We start from the raw sequence: 27,819 nt of genomic DNA, 5'->3' as shown, positions 1-27,819 counted from the left end.
ATGCTAGAACAATCTCGTTCCAAAGTCTGAAACATAATTCTGCTGAGTAAAAACATTCCTCATACAATGTATGAACTTATCAATAACTTTCTGGGTATAAGGTTGTTCTTTATGTGACAGTCAGATGAGGGTCCTTCCGAGTTATGTGTTGATTAGAATTTTGTTTCAACTGGTACCTGGAAGAAGATAGAAAGTTCTTGTTTTAAAAGATTTGTTAATTTCTATCCCTTTCAATAATCCTATCTTGTATTTACAGTCCATTTTATTAAAATTAAGACCTAGAATTTATCAGAGTCATTGACAAATTTTTCATCTTGATTTTTTAAAATTTAAAATGTTTTTGTTTATTTTTGAAAGAGACAGAGTGTGATCGGGGGAGGTGCAAGGAGAGAGGGAGACACAGAATCTGAAGCAGGCTCCAGGCTCCGAACTGTCAGTACAGAGCCCGATGTGGGGCTTGAACCCATGAACTGTGAGATCATGACCTGAGCTGAAGTAGGATACTTAACCGACTGAGCTACCCAGGTGCCCCTCGTCTTGAATTTTAATGATCATGTACCTTCCATTGCAACTTGGTTCATATAGACCCATGGGATACCATGTTGTGATATGTGTATCTTTCAAAGGCCTGATTTAACTTAATCATCAATATAATGGTTGTAGCAATATATTTCCTTCACAACTGTTTCAGAGGCCACACAAGCTCCAAGGGGCTATGTGTACTGGCTTTCAGCTTTTCTGTGAATCACCACTGATGACCTTATTTATCTTCCTCTAAGTGATGAGGTAGGGAATTGGTGTTAAATTTTTTGTTTGTCAGTTTTAATATGGGAAACAGGTACAGGATGGTACTGACCACATTCTGCTAGACAGTTAGTTCTGAAGCTTTGATCAGGTTGCAGGTTGGGGTGCCTGGGTGGCTCAGTCAGTTAAGCAGCCAACTTCGGCTCGGGTCATAATCCCATGGTTTGTGACGTTGAGCCCCTCGCCAGACTCTGTGCTGACAGCTCGGAGCCTGGAGCCTGCTTCAGATTCTGTCCCCCCCCCCACCGCCCCACCCTCTCTGGCTCTCACTCTCTGTCCCTCCCCTGCTCACACTCTCTCAAAACTGAATAAATGGTAAAAAAAAAAAAAAAAAAAAAAAAATTAAGATAAATAAATAAATAAAAAGTAAAACTTGGTAACAATTCTGAATCCAGACATTGGGGACAGGATTTCTAGTAAGGCTCTCCTTGTAGGGGGCTCAGGCAAAGTGCCACATGTGGATTTCTCTAGAATGCAGCCATGAGAAACATGGCTAGTTAGAAATATGACTGGTGCTCTTGGACACTGGGCTCTGGGCTGTCACTGAGACCTATCTAGCTCCTGGGATGGCTTTTTCATAGAACCTTTTTCTATTTGACATAATTTTTTTTTTTTTTTGAGAGAGAGAGAGAAAGCACACATGTGAGTAGGGGAGGGGCAAAGAGAGAATCTCAAGCAGACTTCATGCTGTCAGCACAGAGCCTGAAGTGGGGCTTAATTTCATGAACCACGAAGTCATGACCTGAACCAAAATCGAGATTTGGATGCTTACCCCACTGAGCCACCCAGGCGCCCCTATTTGACATAACTTTTAATAATGGTCTCGGGTTATCTTATGCAATATACTTCTTCATTTCTAATGTAAATTCCTTTTTTTCTTTTCTTCTTAATCCTTTGTTCAAATAAGAGAAACACCACCAGCCATCTCCCATACTTGAAGAGAATCATTAGATTCTTTCTTAGGACCCTAATTCCATTAGTCTTTCACCAAACGATAGAGCCAGTATGGCCTGGTGAGTAGTGCCCAGGTCTTGGCATCAGACAGATCTTGGTTCAAATCGTGTTGCTGTCACTTTGGTGTGTGACCTTAAGCAAATTAGTTAAGCTCTCTGAGCCCTTCCTAATTTTCTCATTTATGAAATGAAGATATCTTCTTTGTGTATTGTAAGATATGAGATATTGAATGTAAACTGCCAGGTACCTGACCTGGAGCAGATACCCATTTTGACTTGTGATTCTGGTTTTACCAAACTGGAGACATTTCCTTAAAGGACTGAATATTCTAGAAATGAATGTTCTAAAATGAAATAGAACTATTCAGTTAAGTGACTTGACAAATCTTTCTAATAAGGAAGGAGAGGAACCTCACTTTCATTGCTGCACTGGGCCCTGTGCTAGGGACTTCCTGGGTGCTTCTGGGAGTCAGGAAGTGGGTATTGGCTTCTCAGCACCCTCACTAATTCATCTGTAAGTGGAAACAGCATCCCTTTCTCTGCCCCAAGCCTAGAATAAGATTTTAGTTGTAAGTACTTTAAAAACAAAGAGATCTCTCTCTATATGATCAATATTGCACTAAAAGAGATCTAATATCATTATTTTCTATCCTTTTTTGTCCTGAGTTTATTCCTACCCACCCCCCCCACCCCCCCGCCAGGTCCCTGTGAAAACTGGCATTGTTTCCATTTTCTAGGGAAGAAGCACAGGGGCTCAAACTAGTGCCAGACTTTCTGCAGCATGCTGGAAGAGGCCTTACTGCTTTTCAGCTTTGCTGTTGTGTTGTCCAGACAAAGCTACACTTGTTGAAGAATCTTACCTGACATTCTCGATTACGTAATCCTCCATTTGTATTTATGGTAAAATCAAATTTCGGTTGTTTTTCCTGAGAAAACCAGAATGGAATTATGGATTAGGAACATTTTTTTTTTTTTTAAGGTCGAAAAAGAAAGGCAAATGTAATCACAGATGGTTTTTATACAAACAAGAAAACCACCAGAGAGCTGGTACCTGACTGGAATTAAACTTTGAAGCACTGTAATCCTTCTTCATCAGAATGTGCAAAACAGCATCATGGATTGTTAAGAAGAAGATGGAGTCCTTGACTTCATCATCAAAAAATTCACACTGTACAAGCTTCTCGATGAAATCATCTAAAGAGAGGAAAGGGAGAATCACAGGAAGAAGCACCTGTGTGGCCACGGGCTTCTTCCTGAGACGGCAGATTTGAACTTCCATTCGCCAAGGTGCAGTTCATTTGTATTCGGTTAGGTGTTTGGGGATTGCAATGGTGTGATACCAGTGTGCCATTAGTTTAGTGTTTTCTGGAACAAAAGGATACTTTTTTTATTATTTATTTATTTATTTATTTATAGCTTTATTTTTGAGAGAGAGAAAGGGAGAGAGAGAGAGGGAGACACAGAATCTGGAACAGGCTCTAGGCTCTGAGCGGTCAGCACAGAGCCCAACGTGGGGCTCGAACTCACAGACCGTGAGATCTTGACCCGAGCTGAAGTTGGATGCTTAATTCACTGAGCCAGGTGCCCCAAAAGGATACCTTTCTGGTAAAAGTATACATTGAATGCCCCAATGTCAAAAGAATGAAGGAAAAGATTGAAATGAGGAAGGCTTTTAGTACTTCTCAGAAGAAAAGCAATCTGTTTTTGCTCTAGTTGGGAGCCTAGTGGATTCTCTCCCTGGCTAATGACGAGAACAGTGAGTGTGGCTTATAAAAAATTGGGGTTCTGCCAAAATAGAACATATGCTCATAGACCAGTGACATGGTCTTGTTCTGGATTGCTGGACCTGTTACTTACCATAGTCTGTTTCCTTAAAGCTGCTGTGTTCCATCAGAAAACACCTTCCTTGGCACCCTGCATCTTTGAGAAACCCCCTTTCCGTAGGCACTAACCAGCACTTGTTTGTACAGATCCCTCAACCAAAGATTACCTCATGTGAACTATGTGCAGAGCCCTGGCTGGGTAATGGGGAGGATGAAGAGATAAATTAGACAGACATATGAAACTCACCATCAAGGAAGATAGAACTTGTATATACACCTATAGTAATGAACGGAAAAGTGATGTGGAAGAATAAAGACAGAAAGCGATCAGAGTTTTTTCTTGAACGTTTTCTTGGTTCTTCAAATCATGACCCGCGCATAGTAGGTCCCTGGGGTTTTGTTGAACGAGCAAGACAGGTACAGAAAACGTGCTATGGAAATTCAGAGAGAGGAAAGATGGTTTCTTCTTGATGGGCGTCTGGGAAAACCTGACAGAGCAGATACCATTGCCAAGAATGCCCAGGTTTGGAGAAAGATGGAGGAGGGAAGCTACAAAGGCGTGGAGGTGGGCAAGTCTGTTCTCAGGCAAGCTTCCGACACTGGCAAGACTTAGTAGTGCCTGCAGGGGGAGGAGACAGGAGCACAGTGTGGTCTCCAGAGCCTGGATGGGACTGTGTGGTGCGCAACGGGCAGGAAGGTGATGATCTTAGTTCAGGGCTAAGAGAGGGATGCCAGGCAGCTGAGGCAGCAGGACAAGACACTTTCAAAGAGATCTGTGACGATGCGGAAGGAGTATAATTGTTTAGTAGATTAAAGGGTTACTGAGCTCAACGGAGTATTTTTAATTATAAGCAAGCCTCGAAACTAGAATATAGATTTTACGGGCAGGAGCCAGTAGAGAGGAAAAACAGAAGATGCCAATTTCATGCCTCCCTCGGGACTCGGGCACTTGTCCCCTCTCCTTAAAATGCTTTCCCCCAAACTACTGTATTATGGGCTGAGGAATCAGGGGAGGGGAGGAAGAGAGAAAGCAAGCCTGCTTTCTCAGGAATATGAGGGTTAAAAGTGGTTGTATCTTCACTCTTCTGCTGCCTATTGAAATAGGCCTCACCTTGTATAGTGGATTTAATTACATATCAATACATCTAAAATATGAAGAAGCTATTTCTGTGGGGATTTCTGTTGGTTTGGCTACACGTTGGATTTCCTTCTTGATCTATAAACAAGCTCTATACTTTGGAGAGGCTGTCTACCTTGACAGTTCGCCATGAGCCTGAAGTGATTGTCAGAACAAAAAAACCAAACAACTTACCGTCACTTCCAACAATATACACATCTACGTTGATCCTGATAAATTCTTGCAAAAGCTGTTAGAAAGAAAATAGATCTTCCTTAGGGAACAGCGTTACTTGCGAGAAATATAAAGAAAACTCATAATTATACCTTATGGGTGATGTGTTGGTTAAATAACCTTTTACATTTTGAAAAACGACAATAGTGTAAAGAGAAACTAAAGTTAAAAACGAGACTCTGACAGAAGGAAATAAAACCGAAGGAAGGAACTCCCCTCCTCAGGGACAAGTTAAAAATCACCATTCTTGCGGGGAAGGACAACAGGGAAATCTTCTGCTTCAACTCACAAGATGAACTCTGATTTAACTTGAAAGCTGTTTCTTTTATGGGATGACCTTGGCCAGAGTTTTCTAGCTACACAGAATTAGAAAAAACCAAAGCCCTAATGACATCATTGTCCCTGCCCACAGTGACTAGATGTATCTAACACCAATGAACCGTTATGTTTTCCATGTCTCTAGGCTAAGAATAAATACCAGTAGTGATGTAAGGTCATATAAAGGTAAGAAAAGTCGCTTGTACTATTGATCCGTTTAGATGATCAATAAATTATTGTCATCATCAGTGAACACCGAACTTCTACTAGGTTCTGAGTTAACAATTAGGGCTTTAAAAAATCACAACACAGAGTCCCTGTTCTTTCTGCTAAACTGCTGGGATTGTGTGTGTGAGTGTGTGTGTGTGTGTGTGTGTGTGTGTGTGTGTGTGGTTTCTCCTTGAAAGCTAAAACAAGCAAACACAAAAACGGAGAAAGAAAATAAAAGGCAAGCAGTTGTGAGAGTTCTGTGATGTTAAGATTTTTTTTTTTTTCAAGCTTGAGGGAAACAAAATTGATTCCGTTTTCTAATTTTGTATCCAGTTCACCCATGTTTATAGATCTTATCTTAGCTCAGCTTTTATGTAGGCAGATTTCTGGGAAAAAAAAAAAACAAGAAAAAGAGTGGTAAATGTGGAATTTCTTAAATTTTCTTTACTTCTGTTTGTGCATCTCCTTTGGAAACTAATTTATTTTGAAATGCTGACAGAACCATGGAAAGAGAACAGAGTACAACTGGAAGGTTCCAGTCCTATTTTTAAATCACATGTGACATCATTTCTTTCACATAGCTACTTTTTTGGCGGAGCGGTGGGGGCGGCGGGGAGCAGATTTTATACAGCCAACTGAAGTTTCTTCGGTGTATAATGGGTAAAGACAAAAACGAGAGGATCCACGAGTCCATTTTGGTCCAAGACCTTCTCAAATATTCTGTATTTCAGGACAACTTAGATCCAGTGCCCACAAGGATCGGAAAGTCCTGCAGAACTAGAATTTGGTAGGAGTGTCTACTGACAATTTCAGCATACATTAGACATGTAGGTGTGGTTGTCTTCAAAATTATATGCCACTCTCCTGGGAAATGCTGTTTGAAAGACTTCACTAAACATGCCCCACCCCACTCCCTCTCTCTCCATGGAATATCCTGAGATGTAAATCCTGACGATTTACTTCTACTTATGTGTGTATTATCTAGAGGAGCATCTTTCTACAAATAGAACTTTTTACCTTTGGTTACTGACTTTTTTTCCCATTTTTAAAAAAGTTTTTTTTTGATGTTTATTTATTTTTGAAAGAGAGAAAGAGACAGAGTGCAGGTGGGGGAGAGGCAGAGGGAGAGAGAGAGAGAGAGAGAGAGAGAGAATCCGAAGCAGGCTCCAGGCTCTGAGCTGTCAGCACAAAGCCCCAAAAAATCACAAGCCGTGAGATGATCTCGCGGCTCGTGAGTTCCAGCCCCGAAATCGGCCACTTAACTGACTGAGCCACCCAGGCGCCAGTGATTGGTTGTTTTTATTAGGAAAAAAGAAATTACCGTTTTGAGACCTCTCATTGAAGAAATGTCAAGAAATGACACAGCTGAAAAGTCGAGAATGAGGCTATGCAGGCTGATTTTAGGGACCATAGTGTTGAGAGGAAGGTCGGCATTCCAGTCTATCTCGAAAGGCAGGTCGGTGGTATTGATCGGTTGATCCAGTCCTTCTATCTGATTGTTGTCCAGCTCTTCATCGGAATCTTTAAAGCCATCATTGGTACATATAATTCCTTTCTGCGAGAGAAGACAATATGCATGATAACTCTGACCAAGAAAAACAGGGCATATGTCAAAAATAAACAGTGGGTTTCTGAGGCACAGATTCAAAGTTAGGTCAAGCAATGACCTTTTCTCTGGAAAATAAACACTTTCCCAGGAAAACAAAAGTTTTAAGGAGACCCTCAAAGAAGCCATTTAAAGATATGACATCCTTGTTACCTAGTATTTCATTTAAAGAAATGGAGCCAACACCTTGAACTACTACGTTTTATATACCTTCAGCTCTAACACCCAGAAATGTGGTCAAGAAACTTACTGGTTTCATTTCCAGGAAGTAGATCTGATTCTCACGGGACTAAAGAAGCCCTTAGGAGGATTAAGGAGGCCTAGAAGGTTTTTGAGAAAATGCTCTAATTTGGTCAAATTGTCAGGTGTATACATACACAGTCAATGCTGGGCTAAGGTTCTGTTGGTTCCAGGAATCAGTGCATAGCTGAAATGATAACCCACGTGCTGTTAAATATAAAAAATAATACTTTTTCCCATAAAAAAAAGACATTTACTGGTGTCACTTGCAGCAAGCCTTTTTTCTGCAGTTTTCGGATTTTCTTCAAAGCTTTGTTGCGCTTGCGTAGAATTCGTAGTGGATTAAAGCCAACCTGAAAAATCCATTGCTATGTTACAAGAGTGCTGGATATTATACTGCTGAATATTATAGCGCAGAATTCTAATAACTGTAAGTGGGATGGGTTGGGGTTGGGGCACGTAATAAAGATACTTGTAATAAAATTTTAAAATGGTTCAAACAACGTCAGTGATGACATTGTGTCTGACTCTGGTCTGCTCAGGCTGTGTGCTGTTATCAACATGCAAAAACCTCTGTGCCGCCCGGGTTTGTTATAAATTATCCATCAGTAGGTCTAAACTCTATTTAAATCTGTGTGTGTGTGTTTGGCTTATGCAACCCTTAGGGGATTTTATTTACTTTCTATTTGTTGGATATGGTGACACTTAATTAGTACTCTGCTTCTATGTAATTTTGATTCTATTAAACTTTATATGATTGTATTTTACGATATCTATCATTTTATGATTTTATAATTTTAGCATTAGATCTGAGGGCAACCTTCGTTTCCTCCTTTTCAAAGTAAATGTGTTCTGTGGCAATATTTAGCTCCAGAGTCATAGGGAAGAAGAATCACATTATGTGGCAATATTTAGCTCCAGAGTCATAGGGAAGAAGAATCACATTATGTAATAAAAAAAATCCTTGACAAAAAAATGTAATTAGATGGAAGATAAGATTAAGTGAAAAGGACAATATAAAAAGCCATATGAGCAATATAATAGCATCTTTGAAAAAAAATAGCTGGGCAGGAAAATATTTGATGCACGCCAAATGAATAATAATAGGGCTTAAGGCAGAAGCTCTATGCAAAGTACAGAGCAGACCAAAAGGCAGGTTAGAGAATAAGTGCTGGTCTTTTGTTTCTTAACCTTAAAGGCTGCTTCTCTGTCATCTTCTCTTCAGCCCATCAGGGACATTCAGCTGTCCTTTGGTGTTAAATATTCATGTAAGTTACATTTACTCATTTCCATTTAGATCATAAATATTCACTTGCTATCCTGAATATCTTCAATGACAGTCAAATAATAAGTACTCTCTTGTTTCTGAAGTTGGTGCCTAACGAAAATCTGTAGGTTACTATCTACGAAAACCCAGCAACCCCAAATCCGTGATACATCCTTTCATTCTATAGCAAAATTGGATAAAAGTTGGCTCTGTATTGAATCTCATCCAAAGGGCCTTACTTCCCAACATATGCCTGGGCCCCTTACAAGGTAGTTTCACCTGCTCTGGAACACGGGACAGAAAAATACTAACACAATCCGGCGTCAACATATGTGAAATCATTAACCCTCTGTTGGCAGAACAAACATTTCACTCCTAGATATTCAGTGGAGTTACAAAAAGTATATATATATGTAACAACTTCAAACCTTACAGCATCGATAAGTTTCTGCTTAAAGAAATGAATGTTTGCAAAGTAGATGGGAGATGGACACCTGAAGATCTTCACCCCTTCTGGTTCATACATCTGTAAGGCAGAGAAGTACTATGAGATGATGCCCATTGGATTCATATTGATATCTTTCATCAAGTCAAAGTCAAAAATGAATCTTCCTTACGTCAGCGTAATCTTTTTTATTCTTATAGACGTTGCTCCTTCCAACATTTGCCAGTGTGCTGCATTTTGGACTGTAGGGGAAAATCAACACCAAGTGAATCACTCGTGCGTGTTTGTTAACACGGACCTTTCCCAGCCTATCAAAGACGGCTCACTTTCAAAATTTAAAAGGCTGGGGATTCATCATGCCATTAGGCACCCTGGAGGGCAAACAACTCGTTGCCCTCCCACGCGTCCTAGAACAGGGCCTCCCACTTACCACCTCCCACTCTACAAAGTGCTTCCATATGCTTTTGCTGTTTGGATCCCGAATATCACAGTTATTCAGTGAAATAGACAGATGGGGTTACCCATTTGTAGTGATAAGGACGTGGTAAAGCATAATGTTTTGCCTGTAACCACTTGGTTTGTCTCTATGATTGATGGGTCCCCAAGAAATGAGTGAAAACATAAATGAATAAGAGAGTGCAGGAACATTTCAACATAAACGTATTCCATCAGTCAGGTATTAACGTTAACTATACCACCTTCTGTTCTAGAACTCTTAAAGCAACCAAGAAGCCTGTTTCTCTGTCACACCATGTCACCTAACACAGGCTGAGTGACCACATGGTGGTGACACTGTATGACAGAGATTTAAGAATCAGGAAGATGTTTGGACTGGACGTTAAGAATCAAGAATGCTAACTAGCTTTTGTGTCATTTTCAGACAAGAGGCGACTTGGAGAAGTTCTCTAGTCCGGCTCCCTGTTTTTCAGGTGGGAGCACAATCTAGCAACCCCTAAAGAGGAACAGCCCTCCATTAGACGTGGAGAATCCCACAGTCTTTGTGGGAACACATTTCCATGTCCAGCAAGGCTAGGGCAAAGACATCAAACCTGCTCAGAGGATAATGACTTTCGGTTTACAGCTGGGCAAACAGGCTCCAAGATTTATATGATTTCTTTGAATTTGTGGCAAAGCCATTGGCCCACCAACAGCTGGTGGGACCTGGGCTGACGTTCTGGGGTCACCTTGAGGCGAGCGACATGAGGAAGAACAGACTGGCCCATCTTGATAGATAAGCATGCCTGTTAACCAAACTACATTCCCCTTAATCAGTGACAAGTATTTTTCCCCTTCCAAGGGCAGGTTGAAGTCTGCAAGGATGCAGAGCACGACAAACACTCACAACTGGGTCCTGAACACAATGGTCAGGAGCTGGAATGCCACGCTGGCCGCCAGGCCCAACCCGAGTCCCAGGACAATGGCAAAGATGAAGGTCATGATCCATATCAGCTGTAAAGAGAAGACAACGCATGCAGCACAATTTAGTCCGACTCAAGTCCAGTGTCTTAGGTCCGGAGCTCTGAGAAAGCATGAGCTTCTAAAGTCAAAGCAGAGGCTGGACGTGTGCAGGACAAGGGACCTGCCTCGAGAGGTCATTTCTGTGGGTTCATTCGGAGCCGCAGAAACGCATGCAAATATTTTTACAAGTCCGAAGAGAGTGGGTCCATTTCTAATCCCATCCCTGAGCCAGTTAAGGAAAGGACTGAGCCTAACACCGTGGAAACAGGACCTGTTGGTTACAGTCAGCAAACTAATGGGCAGCAAATTAATTTCTTACTTGTGGCCTGCTGTTTTAATCAATGGCTACTATCTGTACAAGAATCATAGCTTGCCCAAAGGGTGTTAAGATCCCCAACAATTATCTATCAGGAACTAAAGTAAACCAAGTATAGCTGATTACTTTATTCCTGTTAAGTACCGTAGGAGATGTAAGCAACCTTTTTATGCCCCAGACTTTGATCCTGATAAAATTATGGACTCTGCTTCTCCTCCTCGCAAGGCATGCCAAGTGCGAGGGGAGACTTTCTAGAGTATTTCCAAGAGGAATGCTCAGAATTTAAATTCCTCCCAGATCCTCTGGAAACGAACGTGTGATCTAATGAAGAACAGGAGTACTAGTGTTTCATGGGCATTTCCTACTTGCAAGTGGCTCGTTCTTTTAAATTAAAATCCCTGAGGATGATCGTTAGCGTATGCAGTTTAAAAGCAGCAAGCGAAATAAGCTCAGATATTTGAACAGACGTAGGCAAACAACATTGCACTTAGCTTACACTACGAACACGCACTTCCCATCAGCATCAGGACGGCGTCCCGATTCCTCCCTCTTTCAAATGTCGTCGCCTCTACTCACACAATCGTATTTATCCTTTTGCCACAGTCTTCGTATTTCTGTGAACTGCATCAGCATTCCCTTCAGGTTCCCAAGTGCTAACGCTGCCAGGACAGACTGCAAAAAAAACATTGAACAGCAGATGTACTGAAAGATAATCAAAGAAGCCATGCAAAGCAAAGGTGAAGGCTGTAGATAAGTTGTGTCCTTTAAAGGGCCTCAAAGCCTATCACAGAACACACCCTTTTCCGGTATACAGTGCCATCAAGATGCACCAGGTCTGAGACTCTGACCTGTTCCCAGTCATGGCTTTGTCTCCACCATAGTGTCGGCTGCAGGCTATGGATGGGATGAAAGCACTTACTAGCCTGTCCTTTGGGACAGAGCCAGGCAGCTCTTAAGACCTACACCTTGAAAAATTTTTCCCAAAGATAACCTGTTTGGTGATGGGGAGGCAGGTTGCTTTTTGTTAAAAACAAAAAACAAAAAACCTTGGGAAGCTTGGCACACCTGGAATCGTAATTCAAGCCTTTGATGATGATCAGCATTCAACCATTTGTTAAGAGGAAGCTGAGGTTAGCTGAGATTTGAGGCACCCTCTCTGGCACAGCATAAGCCATGTCTGTCTTGTTCCCTGCTATATCCCCGGGACTGCCAGGACTGGGAAACAAATGCATATAGGATGGGTTTTGAAACTTATTCGGTGAGTGAGTGGATATGCTAATGAATTAATATTTCCCAATATTAGCCAGCCCTAACCACTCATTAACACGGCCTCTTTTTTTTTTTTTTTCAACGTTTTTTATTTATTTTGGGACAGAGAGAGACAGAGCATGAACGGGGGAGGGGCAGAGAGAGAGGGAGACACAGAATCGGAAACAGGCTCCAGGCTCCGAGCCATCAGCCCAGAGCCTGACGCGGGGCTCGAACTCACGGACCGCGAGATCGTGACCTGGCTGAAGTCGGACGCTTAACCGACTGCGCCACCCAGGCGCCCCAACATCAGGGTTTCTTAAAAGAGGCCGTGTTGGGGCGCAGAGGGTTTCTTAAAAGAGGCCGTGTTGGGGCGCAGAGGCCGTGTTGGGGCGCCTGGGTGGCGCAGTCGGTTAAGCGTCCGACTTCAGCCAGGTCACGATCTCGCGGTCCGTGAGTTCGAGCCCCGCGTCAGGCTCTGGGCTGATGGCTCGGAGCCTGGAGCCTGTTTCCGATTCTGTGTCTCCCTCTCTCTCTGCCCCTCCCCCGTTCATGCTCTGTCTCTCTCTGTCCCCAAAAAAATAAACGTTGAAAAAAAATTTTTTTTTAAAAGAAACCCTGATGTTGATACAACTTGATTAGTAGATTCACGAAGAATGATCTGGGTGGTAAACTCTCCTCTAACCCCAGCAACACTTGGGGGTTCTGCTTCTCCACGTGCCAAAATGAAATCATTTGTCTTGCAGGAATTAGGATAGTTCTGGTAGAAAAAAAAATGCGGACTAGGCAACTATGCTCTCTTCCTTATTTGGATTTTAACACAACGGTAGGAACATGCTCCCGACACCCACCCCCCACCCCCAATTCAAGCTGTTCATTCTGAATGGACGATGGCATTTGTGTATCGACCGCTGTTATGCCGTCACGGCGCAGTGCGTGAAGAAGAGCCCAACAGCTTTTATTTTCCCACCTCAAAGATAGTTTGACTGGTCTGGGTGTTTTTTGATTTTCACAAGTAACATTCAGAACTTAATATCTAACCGGTTAATTTTACTCACTGTGAGAACAGAGGCCATTGTTTAGGGCACTAAATAATGGCCTTGGTGGCATGAAAGGGAAATTGCCAGTTAAAAAAATGGCGAAAACCGAATAGAGCCTGTAATCTAGTTAGCAGTATGGTTTTGTACTGGTTTTGGTAATGTACTGTGGCTACATAAGATGTCACCACCGTGGTGGCCGGGCGAGGGGTCTGCCGGACTCTGTACAATGTGCTCTCCCCCCTCACCTGGTCAGTATTCCACAGAGAAACAATTTTTGAAAAATTTTCATTGAGATCCCTACACAACAGAGCCCTTTCAAAAAATAAAGATTACAGAGCACTGAGAAGCCATAGAAAGGAAAAGGGGGATAATCTTAGAGGGAACCAGGCATCCATACTGCAGTTGATATAAAGCATTAAACACGGATGAAAGGCTTCGAAGTCCGCTGATCCTTAATCAGCACTCAAGAGACATTTATCATTAGCTACTGGCATATTTCCTATGACACGGAGAAGCAAGCCAGCTGTTCCAAGCAAACAGATGTTGCACGCACAATGGCAGAACGTGTCACATGGATCCTTTGTAGCAGGGCCTTTGATTCAGGTCCTCGGTGTGCTTTATTCATGAGAGAGAGAGGATTTTAAATGGCAATTACTTCTTGAGGTTCTGTATCTCGATGTGCGTGAGGTAGAGCCCAAGCGTATCCACGGGAAAAGCACAGTAAGGCAGAATTCTCAGTGGGGAGGGGGGCTGTATGTGCACTTGTTTCTATTGAGATCTACATTCTTCTATTTCTTTGAGGGACTTCTTGATTCCTTTGGAAATCAGTTAGCTCGTGGAGAAGGCACCTTTTCGGCCAATAGTACTCTGAAATGTTTGAAGACAGATTTGGCCAGTGGGGCTCTTTGGCACAACCACACTGTCCAGAAACCTGGCAACATCGTCACTTTCCAGCCACCAACCAACAAGGAAAAAGGCCTAGATACCAACCAATAAACACTGGGGGCCCGTGTCCTACCTCTATGCCCTTTGTAGTCAGAAGTGTAATATAATGTTTATAGAGTAACAACAATACGACGGTAATAATATCAATAATAATGGCTGCCATTCGTTACCTGCTTGCCCCGTGCCAGGCCCTGGGCTAAGTCCTTAATGTACAATATTTCATTTCGTTTTCACAGTGACTCTGTGATGCGGGTATTGTTTCCCTCCCTATTTTACAAATGTAGGTTCAGAGAGGTTAAGTAATTTGCCCCAAAGCACACAGAGAATAAGTGCCAGGGCCGGGATGAGAAAAGTAGGCCTACAGGACTTGAGCGCCAGGGCTCCGTGGAGCACCTCAAAATTATATTACCACCACGAAGAGCAATGCATTTACCATTGTCGGTCTCCTAGAGATCCTCTGTTTCCCAGGGCCTGCTGCTGTTTTTAAAAATCTGGGTGCTGTCGCAGGTTGCAAAGCACGAATCTAAACCCTCAAAGATGACAGCAGAGATGGACGAAGGAGCACGAGGGTGAGGATGGGAGGCCTGTGTGTGGCGCTCGCTTCCATCCTGCAGTCACCCGGCGCCGGGCTTGGAGTCCAGACTAACTCCGGGAGCTGCAGGGCGGATCCCTAAGGACGGGTTGTGTGGCTGGTAGCACCACTCCCGGAAGCTGATAGGGGCCCCGGCTACCTCGGCCTTTAGGAAGATCTTCACTCCCGTCAATGCACATGGAGGCTGCGGTGCCAGCGTGTCTTCCCGTCCAAAGATTAGTTATATTCGGGGCTACGGACACGCCGGAGGGTAGAGTAGATAAGGTAGCTGGGGCATTTTGCATTCCTGACATTCATAAAATGCCGCCAGTGGAAAAAAATAAGTATTTTTGGCCCACGAGTATTGATTAGGAAGAGTGCTTGAGAGTCTGCAGTGAGCTCATTTTCCCATTCAGTTTGTGCTTCCAGAGTTGAAGAACCAGGGTCTTGGATTCTTCCCGCAAAGCGGAGAGACAGAGAGAGAGAGCACCCAAAGGCAGACAGGCGTTACCTTTTGTAGTGGCTCCAGAAGAAATCCAATGGATACAATGACAATCAGAACGATGATAGCAGAGAGAAGCCCAGCAATCTGTTAACGACGAAAAGATGCTTATCATGGAATTGCCTTCTCCCCTGGCTTGGATTTCCCCGGCACATTCGCCAGGGGGGCCCTGACAGCAAAGACCCTGAAATACCTGTGTTTTGCCTCCAGTGCTCTCCTGAACCCCCGATCTGGAGAGGGCAGTACTCGCGGCAAAGCCTTTGAATGATCCACTGAATATGTTACTCAATCCTAAGGCTATTAACTCCTGGCAGGAGAATGAAGAGGAGAATCTTTTTTAGAGGTGGCACCGTCGAATATTACTTAGAGTGGCCAAAGGACCCCCAGCATAGGTTGTAAACTTACCTGATTGCCATCAATCGGGTAATCATACTTGAGGGAATAGACGCTGGCCACTGAGAAGGCCACCACAAAGCCAACGATCGCGATGCCGAAGCTATCCCCGATGGTCTCTTGGAAAATCTGCATGTCGGGTGCGCTGGGGGACTGAAATCTGAAAAGGAAATTGAGCCGAGTTTGAATGTCACCAACCTACTAATAAACCTTCAGTGGCATCCATTTGCCCTCAGGAAAAGCCCGAATTCTTTAGCAAGGCCCCCATCCTTCCCTTCCCCCCCCCCAACTCCTGCTCAATCGCTATCATTTCCCAGAATTTATTCTCCAGCAATACCAAGCTTTTTTGTTTCTCAAAGGCATCACCTGTACTCTTAACTTGGAAGCTTCGAATTTGCTGTTCCTTCTGCCCGTACCATTCCCCTAACCCTAACCCTAACCCTCCCTCCTTCCAGAAAGTCCTCCCTCACCACCAAGGTCAGGGTTAGTTGACATTCTCCAGGCTTCTCCAGCTCTGGATGCTTCCCTTCCTTATCCTTCCCTCCCACCCCACCCCCCCAACTCCCTACCCCGACACAAAGCAGGGACTATGACTACTTCATTATTCTATCACCAGGACTGAGCATTCTTCATGGCGTACATCATGGCGTACGTCAATAATCGTCTGGCGAATCAATGAATGAATGCAGTCCAGGCTGACTTTTGTCTCACTGTGGAGTGTGGCCAGCAAGAATTTAGCACCACCACAAACTCTGGAATCTGTTATCTTACTGTTGAAAAGCAATGCTGCCTGATTTTGATACAAGAATGCCAATCCAGTCCCATGATAACGGTGCATCTGATATTTTGCTAGTATAGCCACACCATAAGGTACACTTGTATCCCTCTAAGCTTCATGCAACATGTCTTAGATCCCACTGGTATTGTTACGCTGGATTGAAAAGCATCACCCGTAATCCCTCCAAGAGTCATCCATGGATGAAGGTCTTTGAACGAACACAGTTCAAGACAAGGGAAGCGAGAAAATCTCCCCTCCATTGATAGCAATACCTTTCATGAAAAGCTGTTCGCAAACACATGGGCCTCGGACTCTGCCCTAGGTTCCACAGAACTGCTAGAGCCAGCTATAGCCCGGATGGAGAAGGGCATTTATAGTGACGTAGTGGTCAGGGAAACGTTCAACTCAGAGAAGAGCCATCTGTGTTTGTACCTCATGAATTTAGAACAGTTCAGTGATACTTACTAATTGTATTATAAAAGGTACAAGTATCTCCAAGTCAACGCCAATTTACTGACATGCTCAACTCCTGTCAACATCTGTTTCTGACCTAAATCTTAATGAAAGTAGGTTTATTGGATCCATTGGACAATTTCGTACTTGCTGTTCATATTTTGTCAGTATCTGTGCTAATATACTTTCAACCTTAATCTTTAAAGAAATTTTTTTACGTTTATTCATTTATTTTTTAAGAGACAGAGTACAAGCGGGGGAGGGGCAGAGAGAGAGAGAGAGAGAGACAGAATCCGAAGCAGGCTCCAGGCTCTGACCTGGCAGCACAGAGACCGATGCGGGGCTCGAACTCACGAGCCATGAGATCATGGCCACGAGATGAGCCGAAGTTGGATGCTCAACCGACTGAACCACCCAGGTGCCCCAGCTTTAATCTTGAAGAAGTACCATGACCACAAATTCTGCAGCTACCATGAATCAGAAAGTTAGCTTGGAATATTGTTTTCTACAAAACAAACCCCAAATCCATGATACAATGAAGATTTGCGTTTTATACCAAAATAACCAGAGGCCTGCTATTATTCTTGTGTCCTGGCCTCTAAATACCTTAGAGTGGTGTGGTGGAGATTTACAGTCTGAAAACTGGACTCAGTTCCTAGCTCTGCTATGTACCCTTGCCTGAGCCAGTTTCCTCATTTGTAAAGGGAAGATAATAATGCTTATTTTATTTACTTCATAATTTGGGGGGGGGGGTCAGATAAAATAGTGAATACTGTTAGAACTATTAGAATACTAATAGAACATGAATACTATTTACACACTGTAAGGTACGAAGTGCCTGTTAGCTATTATTATAAGATCCCTCTGGAATCAGAATATGTCCTCTGTGTCTCCTTTACTGCTTCGATGATCACTTTCTTTCAGTCAGTGGGTGTGACTTCACAAAATCATTTCTGGGGTGTCACACTTATGAACAGCAGCTGAGCAATAATTAATAATCATTGTTTTCCAGGTGTATTCTTTTTGCAGTCATCGGAAATTTAAAATGCCCTCTCGGGGTCCTGGATGGCTTAGTCAGTCGAGCTTTTTTTTTTTTTTTTTTTTTAATTTTTTAATGTTTTTATTTATTTTTATTTATTTTTATTTTTAATGTTTTTATTTATTTATTTTTATTTATTTTTATTTTATTTGTTTTTATTTATTTATTTTTATTCTCTCTGAGACAGAGAGAGACAGAGCATGAGCAGGGGAGGGGCAGAGAGAGAGGGAGACACAGAATCTGAAGCAGGCTCCAGTCTCTGAGCTGTCAGCACAGGGCTCGAACTCATGAGCTGTGAGATCGTGACGTGAGCTGAAGTCGGAGGCTTAACCGACTGAGCCACCCAGGTGCCCCCAGTCGAGCTTTTGACCCTTGATCCCAGGGTTATGGGGTCAAGCCCTGAGTTGGACTCTGCACTGAGCATGGAGTCTGCTTAAGATTCTCTCTCTCTCTGTCGCTCACTCTGCCCCCTCCTCTGCTCACGCATGCGCTCTTTCTCTTAAAAAAAAATTAAAAAAATTAAATGCCCACTCAATTATCACCCAGAAAAAAATGGAGTGTAAAGAGCCCAGCACCTAATTTAAGTGCTAAATTAGCAACAGTTAGTAGTCATGCAGTGTGAGCGCTTACTCTAGGCCAGGCACCTAGGCATGTCACATGTATTAACACACTTAATCCTTACAAGAAGCCAATGTGAGAGCTACTATTTTTAGCCCTGTGTTTTCAGCCAACAACACTGAGGCATAGAGTTTAGTTATTTGCCCAAGATCAAAAAATAACTCAAGTAAATCCGAGGCACTCTGCCTCGAGAACAGCCGAGCTTGCCTACCAGGCTACACTGTCTCCCTAAATGCGAGTTATTCCTTCCCCCACCCCACAAACACTGTGGAGAGAGGTCCACCGACATTCAAGGTTTATTCACTAAGAAAAGTCTCTAAGACTGTAACTAAGTGTTCTTTTTTTTTTTTTTAACGTTTGTTTATTTTTGAGACAGAGAGAGACAGAGCATGAATGGGGGAGGGGCAGAGAGAGAGGGAGACACAGAATCAGAAGCAGGCTCCAGGCTTTGAGCCATCAGCCCAGAGCCTGACGTGGGGCTCGAACTCACAGACCGCGAGATCGTGACCTGAGCTGAAGTCGGACGCCCAACCGACTGAGCCACCCAGGCGCCCCTGTAACTAAGTGTTCTTAAGTTTATCTTTTATTTCCCAAATCCTTATGAAAAGATCCTCTTTAATTTTTCTATTTTAATTTAATTTTAATTTTATTCTATTCTATTTTAATTTTAATCTATCATCTATCTGCCTACCTACCTATCATCTATTATCTATCATCTATCTATCTGTCATCTAGCTAGCTAGCTGTCATCTGTCTATGTAATTCATGTCTTCTAAAACTTTTAAATAAAGTACAACCACTTGCAAGTTGCAGAGTGAAGAGAAACCCTAGAAATGGTCTTTCAGTTTCAGACTAATTCCTACTTAAAAATCTTTTAAATTAAAAGTGGTGTTTGAAATTCATTAAGTGTAACAGATGACTCTCCGGTGATAAAAATATTTTTGCTTTAAAATACGCATACTTGCTTTTTTAAAAAAAAAGGTTATTTTAAAGTCCACACAGCATATGAATGCTGATTCCTGGAATTCTCAAAAACTCTTTAGGCATGGGGAGGGAGGGAAGTCTTTTTTTTTTTTTTTTTTAACAGGAACACAATTTGTCCTTGGGAAGCAAATCGAAAGACATTGAGGCTATGGTCAGAGGGCAGAGAGAAGAAAGCCCAAAACTGGATCCCTCTTCTCAATCCGATAAATGCAATGCAATCAATACATTTTCAATGTCCTGGCATGAACTGGACCTCCCGTCCTGATCTGCAGCGTTAACTGTTGCTCTGGCCTTGTTTTGAATTTGATCACGAGGAAGGACAGAGTGTGCCCTATCTGGATTGCTCAAGCAGTGTGCCACAGGTATTCCTTCTGTGTCTCTTTTGAACTGTTGGAACTTGGCCCCAGTAACCTCAAACAGAACACTACATATTGTTTATAGTAATTTATGGACAAGGAAATCTGGCTTCATTTGGTTCCTTTTTTGGGAGGAAAAGCAGGTTTGATTTTCCTATTTTTTTACTTTGTTCTACTTTTACCTGCGTGTGAATCTCTGCTCATCTGGCATGTGCATTCTTCCACGAGGACAGACTTTCTGACATTAAGAACTGCAGAGCCTCTGCGGCTCCTTCCTAGAAGGAGAGTATCATGCCTTCCTCATCCTCCCAAGAGGTAGGGAGGGTTCTGAGCTGGATTAGTGCATTTCAGCTTGCGGCCCTCCGTAGCTACTGCCCACTCTCTAATCAGTGCTTGGAGACTGATCATAAAAGACACTTACCCTCTTTTCATCTCCCCAACCACAGCCACCTCAAACCTGTTTTTGAAGTCAAAGCCATAGGACACACCTGTTGCGATCACAGTCTGCAAAGTTGCAAATTGCCCAAGTTAGAAATATGAGATAATGACTAACAGTCTGCTTAGATAAGAATCTCAAGCCCAGGCTTTGCTACTTTTTACAAAAGTCCTGAAGCAATTCTAATGTGTCACCAGAGTTAAGAACCACAGCTCTGATTCCCGTGGGTCTGTCACTCTCTCCGAGACCTTGCTCTCTGAGCCGGCCACGTCTTACATGGAGAGAACGAACCCAAAATCATAAAAGGAAGTCATTTAATTCTGCATGAAGAGAACGCCATACTAAAGATTACACCCAGAAAATGCAGAGATGGCATCTGTCCACTAACACCTCCTGATCTGCAAATGGCAAAGGGCTTTCAACAGAACAACAGGAGACTAATGAATTCTGGAAGAAAGTCTGAAGATGATCAGTTACCATGATGAGTTCAATTGGGATGGGCACCGGAAGTTTGGCTTTGTAGCGCTGATTTATTTCTTTAACCACAAATACAATCAGCAGAATAATCAAGGATGTCACAAGGTCTGCAATATTAGTCTTCTCTATTTGTGTGAATATGGAATTCAGTACCTAAAATCATAAAAGTGAAAGACAGCCAAGTGCTATACTTTTTCTTTCTTTTTAAAAATCTTTTTTATTCTTACTTTCTTGTGAACTTTTTAAAAATTTGAGTGCAGTGGACACACGATGTTAGTTTCAGGTGTACAATACAGTGATTCGGCCTCTCCAGACGTTATGCTGTGCACATCACAGGCATAGCTCCCATCTGTCACCATGCAACTCTATTACAAGATCACTGACTGCATTCCCTATGCTGTGCCTTTATTTCCGTGACACATTCATTTTACAACTCGACTATATCTCCCTCTTCCCTTTACCAACTCTGCCCAAACCCCCAGCCCCACCCCTCTGGCAACCATCAATTTCTTCTCTGTCTTTATAGGTCTGATCCTGCTTTTTGTTTGTTCATTGGTTTTGCTTCCCCCCGGCCAAGTGTTATATTAATGTACAATGTGGATGCAACATTTGATTATTTCCAAACAGATTTACAGGAAACACTGAGTCAAAAAGGCAGACATAGATGGCATAGCAGTCCTCTGTTCTGCTCATGTTAACCACGAATCAGTAATTGTAGCTACCAGCATGGAGGTAGGAGAAAGGTAGGTTAGCATAGTATTGGCACCACACTGGTTTAGGGATGCTTTTGGCATTTTTGCTGGGAAGCTCTTTGGCCGGTGTCCAAAATTTTCACATTTTTCACAACTGGTCTCTCTGCTTTTCGGTCTCATTGGCCATTATTCCACAATCATCATCATTGCTCTATCCAGGGAATAACCTCTGGTCCCCAAAAGTTTTCTTAGCATGTGTCTCCTTAATTCCTGGCCTTTTTTTTTTTTTTTTAAAGGTCAAAGCCATTCACATTTCTTGGTTTACTGTCTGTGTCACTTTTGGGAATTCGTTTCCTAGCTAATTTTGTGCACTGTGCATAATCTTAATTTTTTTTTTTTTAGTTTTATTTATTTATTTTGAGAGGCAGAGAGAGAGTTTGTGTGTGTGCACATGAGCAGGGGAGGGACAGAGAGAGAGAGGGAGAGACAGAGAATTCCAAGCAGGCTTCTCATTGTCAGCCTGCCTTGGGGCTTGAACTCACGAACCGTGAGGTCATGATCTGAGCCAAAATGAAGAGCCACTTAACCGACTGAGCCACCCAAGAGACCCTGCATAATCTTAATTTTTGAGGCCACTTGGATTCCATATCCATGGGATCCATATAGCTTAAGCAGGCCCAAAATAGATCTCAAATTGTTCCTCGAACATTCCACTTCTAGAATAGCTCTCGATGGGAGTGAGAGAGTGTTGGTTCCAATATGGAGCAAATTCTGTCTCAACTCCCAATAACTAATAAGCCCAACTAATAAGCCCAAAGTTAATCAAAGCAAGGACATAACAAAGATCAGAGTGGAAATAAATGAAATAGAACTAAAAGGACAATAGAAAAGATCGATGTAACCAAAAGCAGATTTTTTGGAAAAGATAAATAAAACAGGCAAGCATTTAGTTAGACTCGGCAAGACAAAAAGAGAGAACTTAAATAAAATCAGAAGGGCTAAGAGGCACCTGAGTGGCACAGTCAGTTAAGTGTCCAACTCTTGATTTCCGCTCAGGTCATGATCTATGGTCGTGAGATAGAGCCCTATGTGGGGTTCCACCTTGAGCTGGGAGCCTGCTTAAGATTCTCTCTCTCTCCCTATTTCTCTGCCCCTCCTCTGCTCTCTCTCTCTCTTTCTCAAAAAAATAAAATAAAATAAATTGGGCTTTAAACAATCAGAAGCACTAAGGACACGGTCATTCTACAGTACATCCTCAGGTAGAAGAAAGAGCGACTGCCCTATTTACACATTGGTTAATGTCCTTTTGCTTTATAAACAGGGATGCATCGAAGAGTCAGAAGAACCTCAATTTTAAAAGAACAAGACCTGCCTTTGAGAAACAGCGAAACGTTAACGTTCAATTAGCACATTTCTTTCAAAATAAAATTTGGAGGAAAGTTTTAAATCTTGGGACAAAATAGGAAAGCCTTTAATAAGGCACTTCAAGTTTTTCTTTTAAATAATACTTAAGAGTCAAATCTCAGAGCACTGGTACTTAATTTCCTTTGTTCACGTTGACCGGATGGTAGACGTGGTTGATATTCAGTGTTCTCCCCTTTGCCACTAATTTTTTCCTAATGTGACTAAATATCACCACCCGTTGACTTCTTGGAAGTTGTAGGCAAGCCCCACGACGAAGGCATTACCGGAAAGTTCTCCCAGACACATGATAGTAAATTTCACAGACTTCGATACTTTTTAGGCCAAAGGACTACTCACTTTGAAAATTGAAAATGGATCAGTGTGTGCAGGAACATTCAGCTGAAGCATAAACTTGAGCTGAGAAACCAAAACGTGCACGGCAGCAGCTGTGGTGAAGCCACTGATTAGGGACTCCGATAGATAGATCACCACGAACCCAATCTGCAGAACTCCCATGAGCAACTGAGAAGAGAAGGGCAAAGGCCTTTGTTAGTGTAGATTACCGACACAGCTCAACAAACTAAAGCACCAGCCGCTGAAATGATTCAAAATGTAAAGGTTCAGCCTGTATGCCTGTGTCTTGAAGCAGGTGTCCTTGTCTCCTGGAACACCTCGGGTTCAGGGTGCCTCCCTCCCCTTCCTTCTCGTATCCTACCTGCAAGGTCGATCATGACATAGTGTTCACATAGCATGTGAGTCTAGTATACCCCAAGAAGTAGCAGGCTTATTCCTCCCCGCTCCACCTTTTAAGATGCCGTACCTTTAGAAGACTCACCCAACATACCTTCCATAGCAAAAGCTTATCTAGAATCAGCCCTCATAAATTTTCCCATGTAATTTTAAGTGACTTTCTAGCTGCTGTGGCATTCATGGGTGATCATCCATTCATGTTCCTTCCAACAAGTTACTTTCATAGGAAGGACACAACTGTGTATTAAACCTCAGAAGTGTTCGCTTTTAACCAGGGGCCACAGTTGTTAATTCCCCCAAAGCATCAGTATTTTGCAGTAACGTGAATGGACAGATTCTCCTTCCTTTGGATATCTGGATGGCCTTTCCATTCGCGTCATGGAATGCAGCTGGATCTGTGGGCACGCAAAGGCACTAGATGCAGAAACGTTATTTAAAAGAACCGGCCGTGTTGTCTGTCAGTTGGACACACTGCTGATGTCCTTGTTTAAATTGACTTTTTTTTTCTTTAAAAAATGGCCTTAGCCAATAATATCACTAATCATAAACGTAGGCAACATCTTGAGGAATCCATGACATTTTCACTATTCCCTAGCAATGGTGTCAGGGGCATGAATGAGGCTTTAGCCTGTCCATAATCCTCTATAGCTTTCCCGAAAGTCTGGTGTGGACAGTTCAAAGTGCTAAACCCCAACCCTTCCAGCTAGATCACAGTCCCTGAGGAATTAGAATGAGAAAAGTTCCAAAGATGCCAGTGTCACTGTTACTTGCATATAGTTATGTTTAGTGACTATATTAATTTCAGGTATTTTACTGCATTAAGCATTTCTCTCCTCGCCATTGGTGCCTCCCTGTTCCCACCTTTCCTTCTCTCTAGACCCACATTCACTCATCTTTGCAAGGTGGATCTTCTCTTCTGCTTCTGGTTGGGGGGAGGGACCCTTCTTATTTCCCGAAAGAGGGATACAGTCCAAAGGGAAGAGTGGAGGGGTGGCAGGAAGGAGAAAGAACAGAAAGATGTGCACCAGGGAGGGCAAGCAGAATGGGGAGGGCATATCACACGAGAAAGTGCTCACCTGAATGATTCCAGAAAGGATTGTAACCGTGGCAGCCACCATCACCTTATACTCATCTGCTGATGAATCATTACTCATCGAGCTATTAGAGAGTTCCAGAGCAGCTGTACTCTCCGACGGGGTTAATCTCACAACTACTGCTCCCACCATCATACTCAGAACTGGAAACGGACCTAATTAGCAGAGGATGCATTATAGTCAATATACGCCTCCCTAAGACACAATTATCTTTCAACCATAATGTAGCGGATAAAAAGACTGCTCCCTGTAGCTCTGGCCTCCTTCCCCAGCCCCCAGTCCCAATTCTTACAAGAAACCATGACTACCTTCCTGGGTTATGCACAATTTGAAATTAATCCAGTGCGTGGCTAATGGAGTCAACAAAGAAAAAGCAGTGTGAGCATTAATTAGCCGAAGAATTCACTTACCCACAGATATGTGTTTAGAAGTGCCCAAGAAAAAGTAGATTATAACTGGGAAAAAGGCTGCATACAGTCCGTAGCTTGGGGGGATGGTGACCAGCAGAGCAAATGCTAAACCTGTAAATACACAAGCATCAGGGTCTTTACTTCATGCAAGGGGAATCATAGAAGTCTTCATTAAGTCCTTCAAGTGTTTCAGACTGAACCTTAAAAATAAGTTACTTGATTAGCTCAAAGTGATTGAAGATGTAAATGTAGGAGCTGAAACTATAATACTCTTAGAAGAAAATATAGGCGTAAGTCTTCTTAACCTTGGATGAGGCAATGGTTTTCTCATAAATGACACCTACAGCGTGAGCAACAAATTGAAAACAGATAAAATTGAGCTCTGTCAAAATTAAATGTGTGCTTCAAAGGATACCATCAAGAAAGTGAAATGACAATCCACAGAATGGGAGAAATTATTTGCAAACCATATCTTGGATAAGACTGTAGTATCCAGAATATATAAATAGCTCTTGCAACTCAACAATACAAAAAATAACCTAATTTTAAAATGTGCAGAAGATTCATTTCCCCATGGATATATAAATTGCCAGTAAGCCCGTGTAAAGATGTTCGACATCATTAGCCGTCAGGGAAATCAAAATCAAAAGTAAATGAGATACCACTTCAGACTCACTCGGATAGCTAAAACAAGAAAGGCAGATACTAGCTAGTGTCCACAAGGCTGTGGAGAAATTTGAACCCTTGTATGTGGCTAGTGGGTTACCATGTGGCAGCAATTACTCTCCTAGGGATATACCGAAAAGAATTGAAACATAGGTTCACACAAAAACTGGCACACAACTGTTCATAACAACATTATTCATAATAGCCAAAAAATGAAAACAACCCAAATGTCCATCAACTGATGAATGGATAAACAAATGTGGTATACCCATACCACAGGATGACAGTCATCATGGAAAGAGGGGAATTACCCTCACATGCTACCACCTGGATGAACCTTGAAAACATTGTGTTAAGTGGAAGAAGCCAGATACAAAAAATTCTATGATTCTGTTTATATGAAATGCCCAGAATCGGCAAATCAATAGAGACAGAAAGTTGTTACCAGGGAGATGGATGGATGGATGGATGGATGGAAAGTGACTACTAATGGACAAGAAGGTTTGGGGATGGTGCTGGTGATAAAAACGTTCTGGAATTGCATAATGATGATGGTTGCACAACCTTGTGAATATACACAAAGAACATTGAATTTTATACATTAAAAGGATGACTTTTATGATATATGAACTACGTGTCAATGTTACTTTATTTTTTGTAAATGTTTTTATTCACCGTTGAGAGAGAGAGAGAGTGAGGGAGAGAGAGAGAGAGAGAGAGAGACAGAGCGTGAGCAGGGGTGGGGCAGAGAGAGAGGGAGACACAGAATCCGAAGCAGGCTCCAGGCTCCGAGCGGTCAGCAACACAGCCCAATGTGGGGCTTGAACTCACGAACTGTGAGGTCATGACCTGAGCCAAGCTGGACACTTAAGCGACTGAGCCACCCAGGCACCCCAATTACATCTCAATTTTATTTTTTAATCTTTTTTTATTTTTATTTTTTACATTTTATTTATTTTTGAGAGACAGAGCACGAGCAGGGGAGGGGCAGAGAGAGAGGGAGACATAGAATCCAAAGCAGGCTCCGGGCTCTGGGCTGTCAGCACAGAGCCTGATGCAGGGCTCGAAATCACAAACCGTGAGATCATGACCTGAGCCGAAATCAGACACTTAACCAACTGAGGCACCCAGGCGCCCCACATCTCAATTTAAAAAAGTTACCTTGCAGTACAGCTACCAGCCCTGTGCTGATTCCGGAAACAATGTCACTGAGTAGCCATTCCTTTATCCGGTAGGCTGGTAACCAAGATGCTATGGGGAACAAAGACAGGGCGATTCTCTTGGCCTTTTGTGTGGAACAGCTGAAAACATTGAAAACCATACTCAGTTAATTATTATCAAATTTTAACATTGGGACCTAATTGTAGAGGAAAATTGATAAAGGTGATACCATATTCAAGAATGAATGACCACGTTCACTACCTTTCCCACTAACATTTGCCTGCTTATCCATATGGATTGCCTCCTGGTCACTACCAAAGGATTTTCTTCCTTTCTTTCCTTCTTTCCTTTTCTTTCTTTCTTTCTTTCTTTCTTTCTTTCTTTCTTTCTTTCTTCTTCTTCTTCTTCTTCCTTCCTTCCTTCCTTCTTTCCTCCCTCCCTCCCTCTCTCCCTCTCTCTCTCTCTTTCTTTCTTTCTCTCTTTCTTTCAAAACATGCTGATTCTCTTTGGCCATAATAGAGCTTATGTGTCATCCTCAGCTTGGATTTTACAACGTTTCAGTGGAGAATTTTCCTCCGCCCTCATTTATTAGTCCTCTGATAGGGAAGTTGGGGTTGAGAGCTGAGACGATGTTCATTTTAGAGATTCCCTTTCCAGCTCTGACAGGGAGTAGGAGGTTTGGACACCAAAGATAAAAAGACTCTGGAGGCTATGGGCTAAAGCCAGAAAGGAGAGCTTGAGAAGTTAAGGAGAAGGTGTCTCACTTATTCCTCATACCAGTACCTTAAAAAGTATCTTACCTACAACACACTTTGAGATGATCCAGAAAGGTCTTGTGATGCCTCTGCTTCTTCTTATGTTCTTCCCCAAAAGCATTCGCAGAATACACTGGCCTGGCTACAATGTACTGATTCCCAATGGGTTCGATCATTTTGCTTGCTCTGACGACTGTGGTAAGTGGGAGACCTTTGGAACTGTGTGGCAAACTGTTCTTGCCTTCAGCAGGTTCAA

The 27,819-nt window shown here is 42.6% G+C and overlaps 1 protein-coding gene across 1 annotated transcript; it reads right to left on the bottom strand.

Annotated features, from left to right (window-relative positions):
* Positions 1-119: 119 nt before the first annotated feature.
* SLC26A3 (solute carrier family 26 member 3) lies at positions 120-27,819 on the bottom strand. The gene is made up of 20 exons (XM_030307760.1): positions 27,609-27,819; positions 26,809-26,948; positions 24,982-25,092; positions 24,554-24,726; positions 23,085-23,249; positions 20,632-20,784; positions 20,140-20,222; positions 15,503-15,650; positions 15,291-15,404; positions 15,107-15,184; positions 11,368-11,463; positions 10,360-10,466; positions 9,190-9,259; positions 9,006-9,098; positions 7,563-7,658; positions 6,781-7,014; positions 4,893-4,947; positions 2,809-2,951; positions 2,618-2,683; positions 120-176 (listed from the first exon to the last, which is right to left on the bottom strand). Exons 1-20 carry the CDS (start codon positions 27,737-27,739, stop codon positions 153-155), a joined length of 2,280 nt encoding a protein of 759 aa, XP_030163620.1. The 5' UTR covers positions 27,740-27,819; the 3' UTR covers positions 120-152.

Source organism: Lynx canadensis, chromosome A2, assembly GCF_007474595.2.
Source record: "Lynx canadensis isolate LIC74 chromosome A2, mLynCan4.pri.v2, whole genome shotgun sequence".
In the NCBI taxonomy this organism is placed as follows: Eukaryota; Metazoa; Chordata; class Mammalia; order Carnivora; family Felidae; genus Lynx; species Lynx canadensis.
This window is presented reverse-complemented; position numbering and strand designations above follow the sequence as displayed.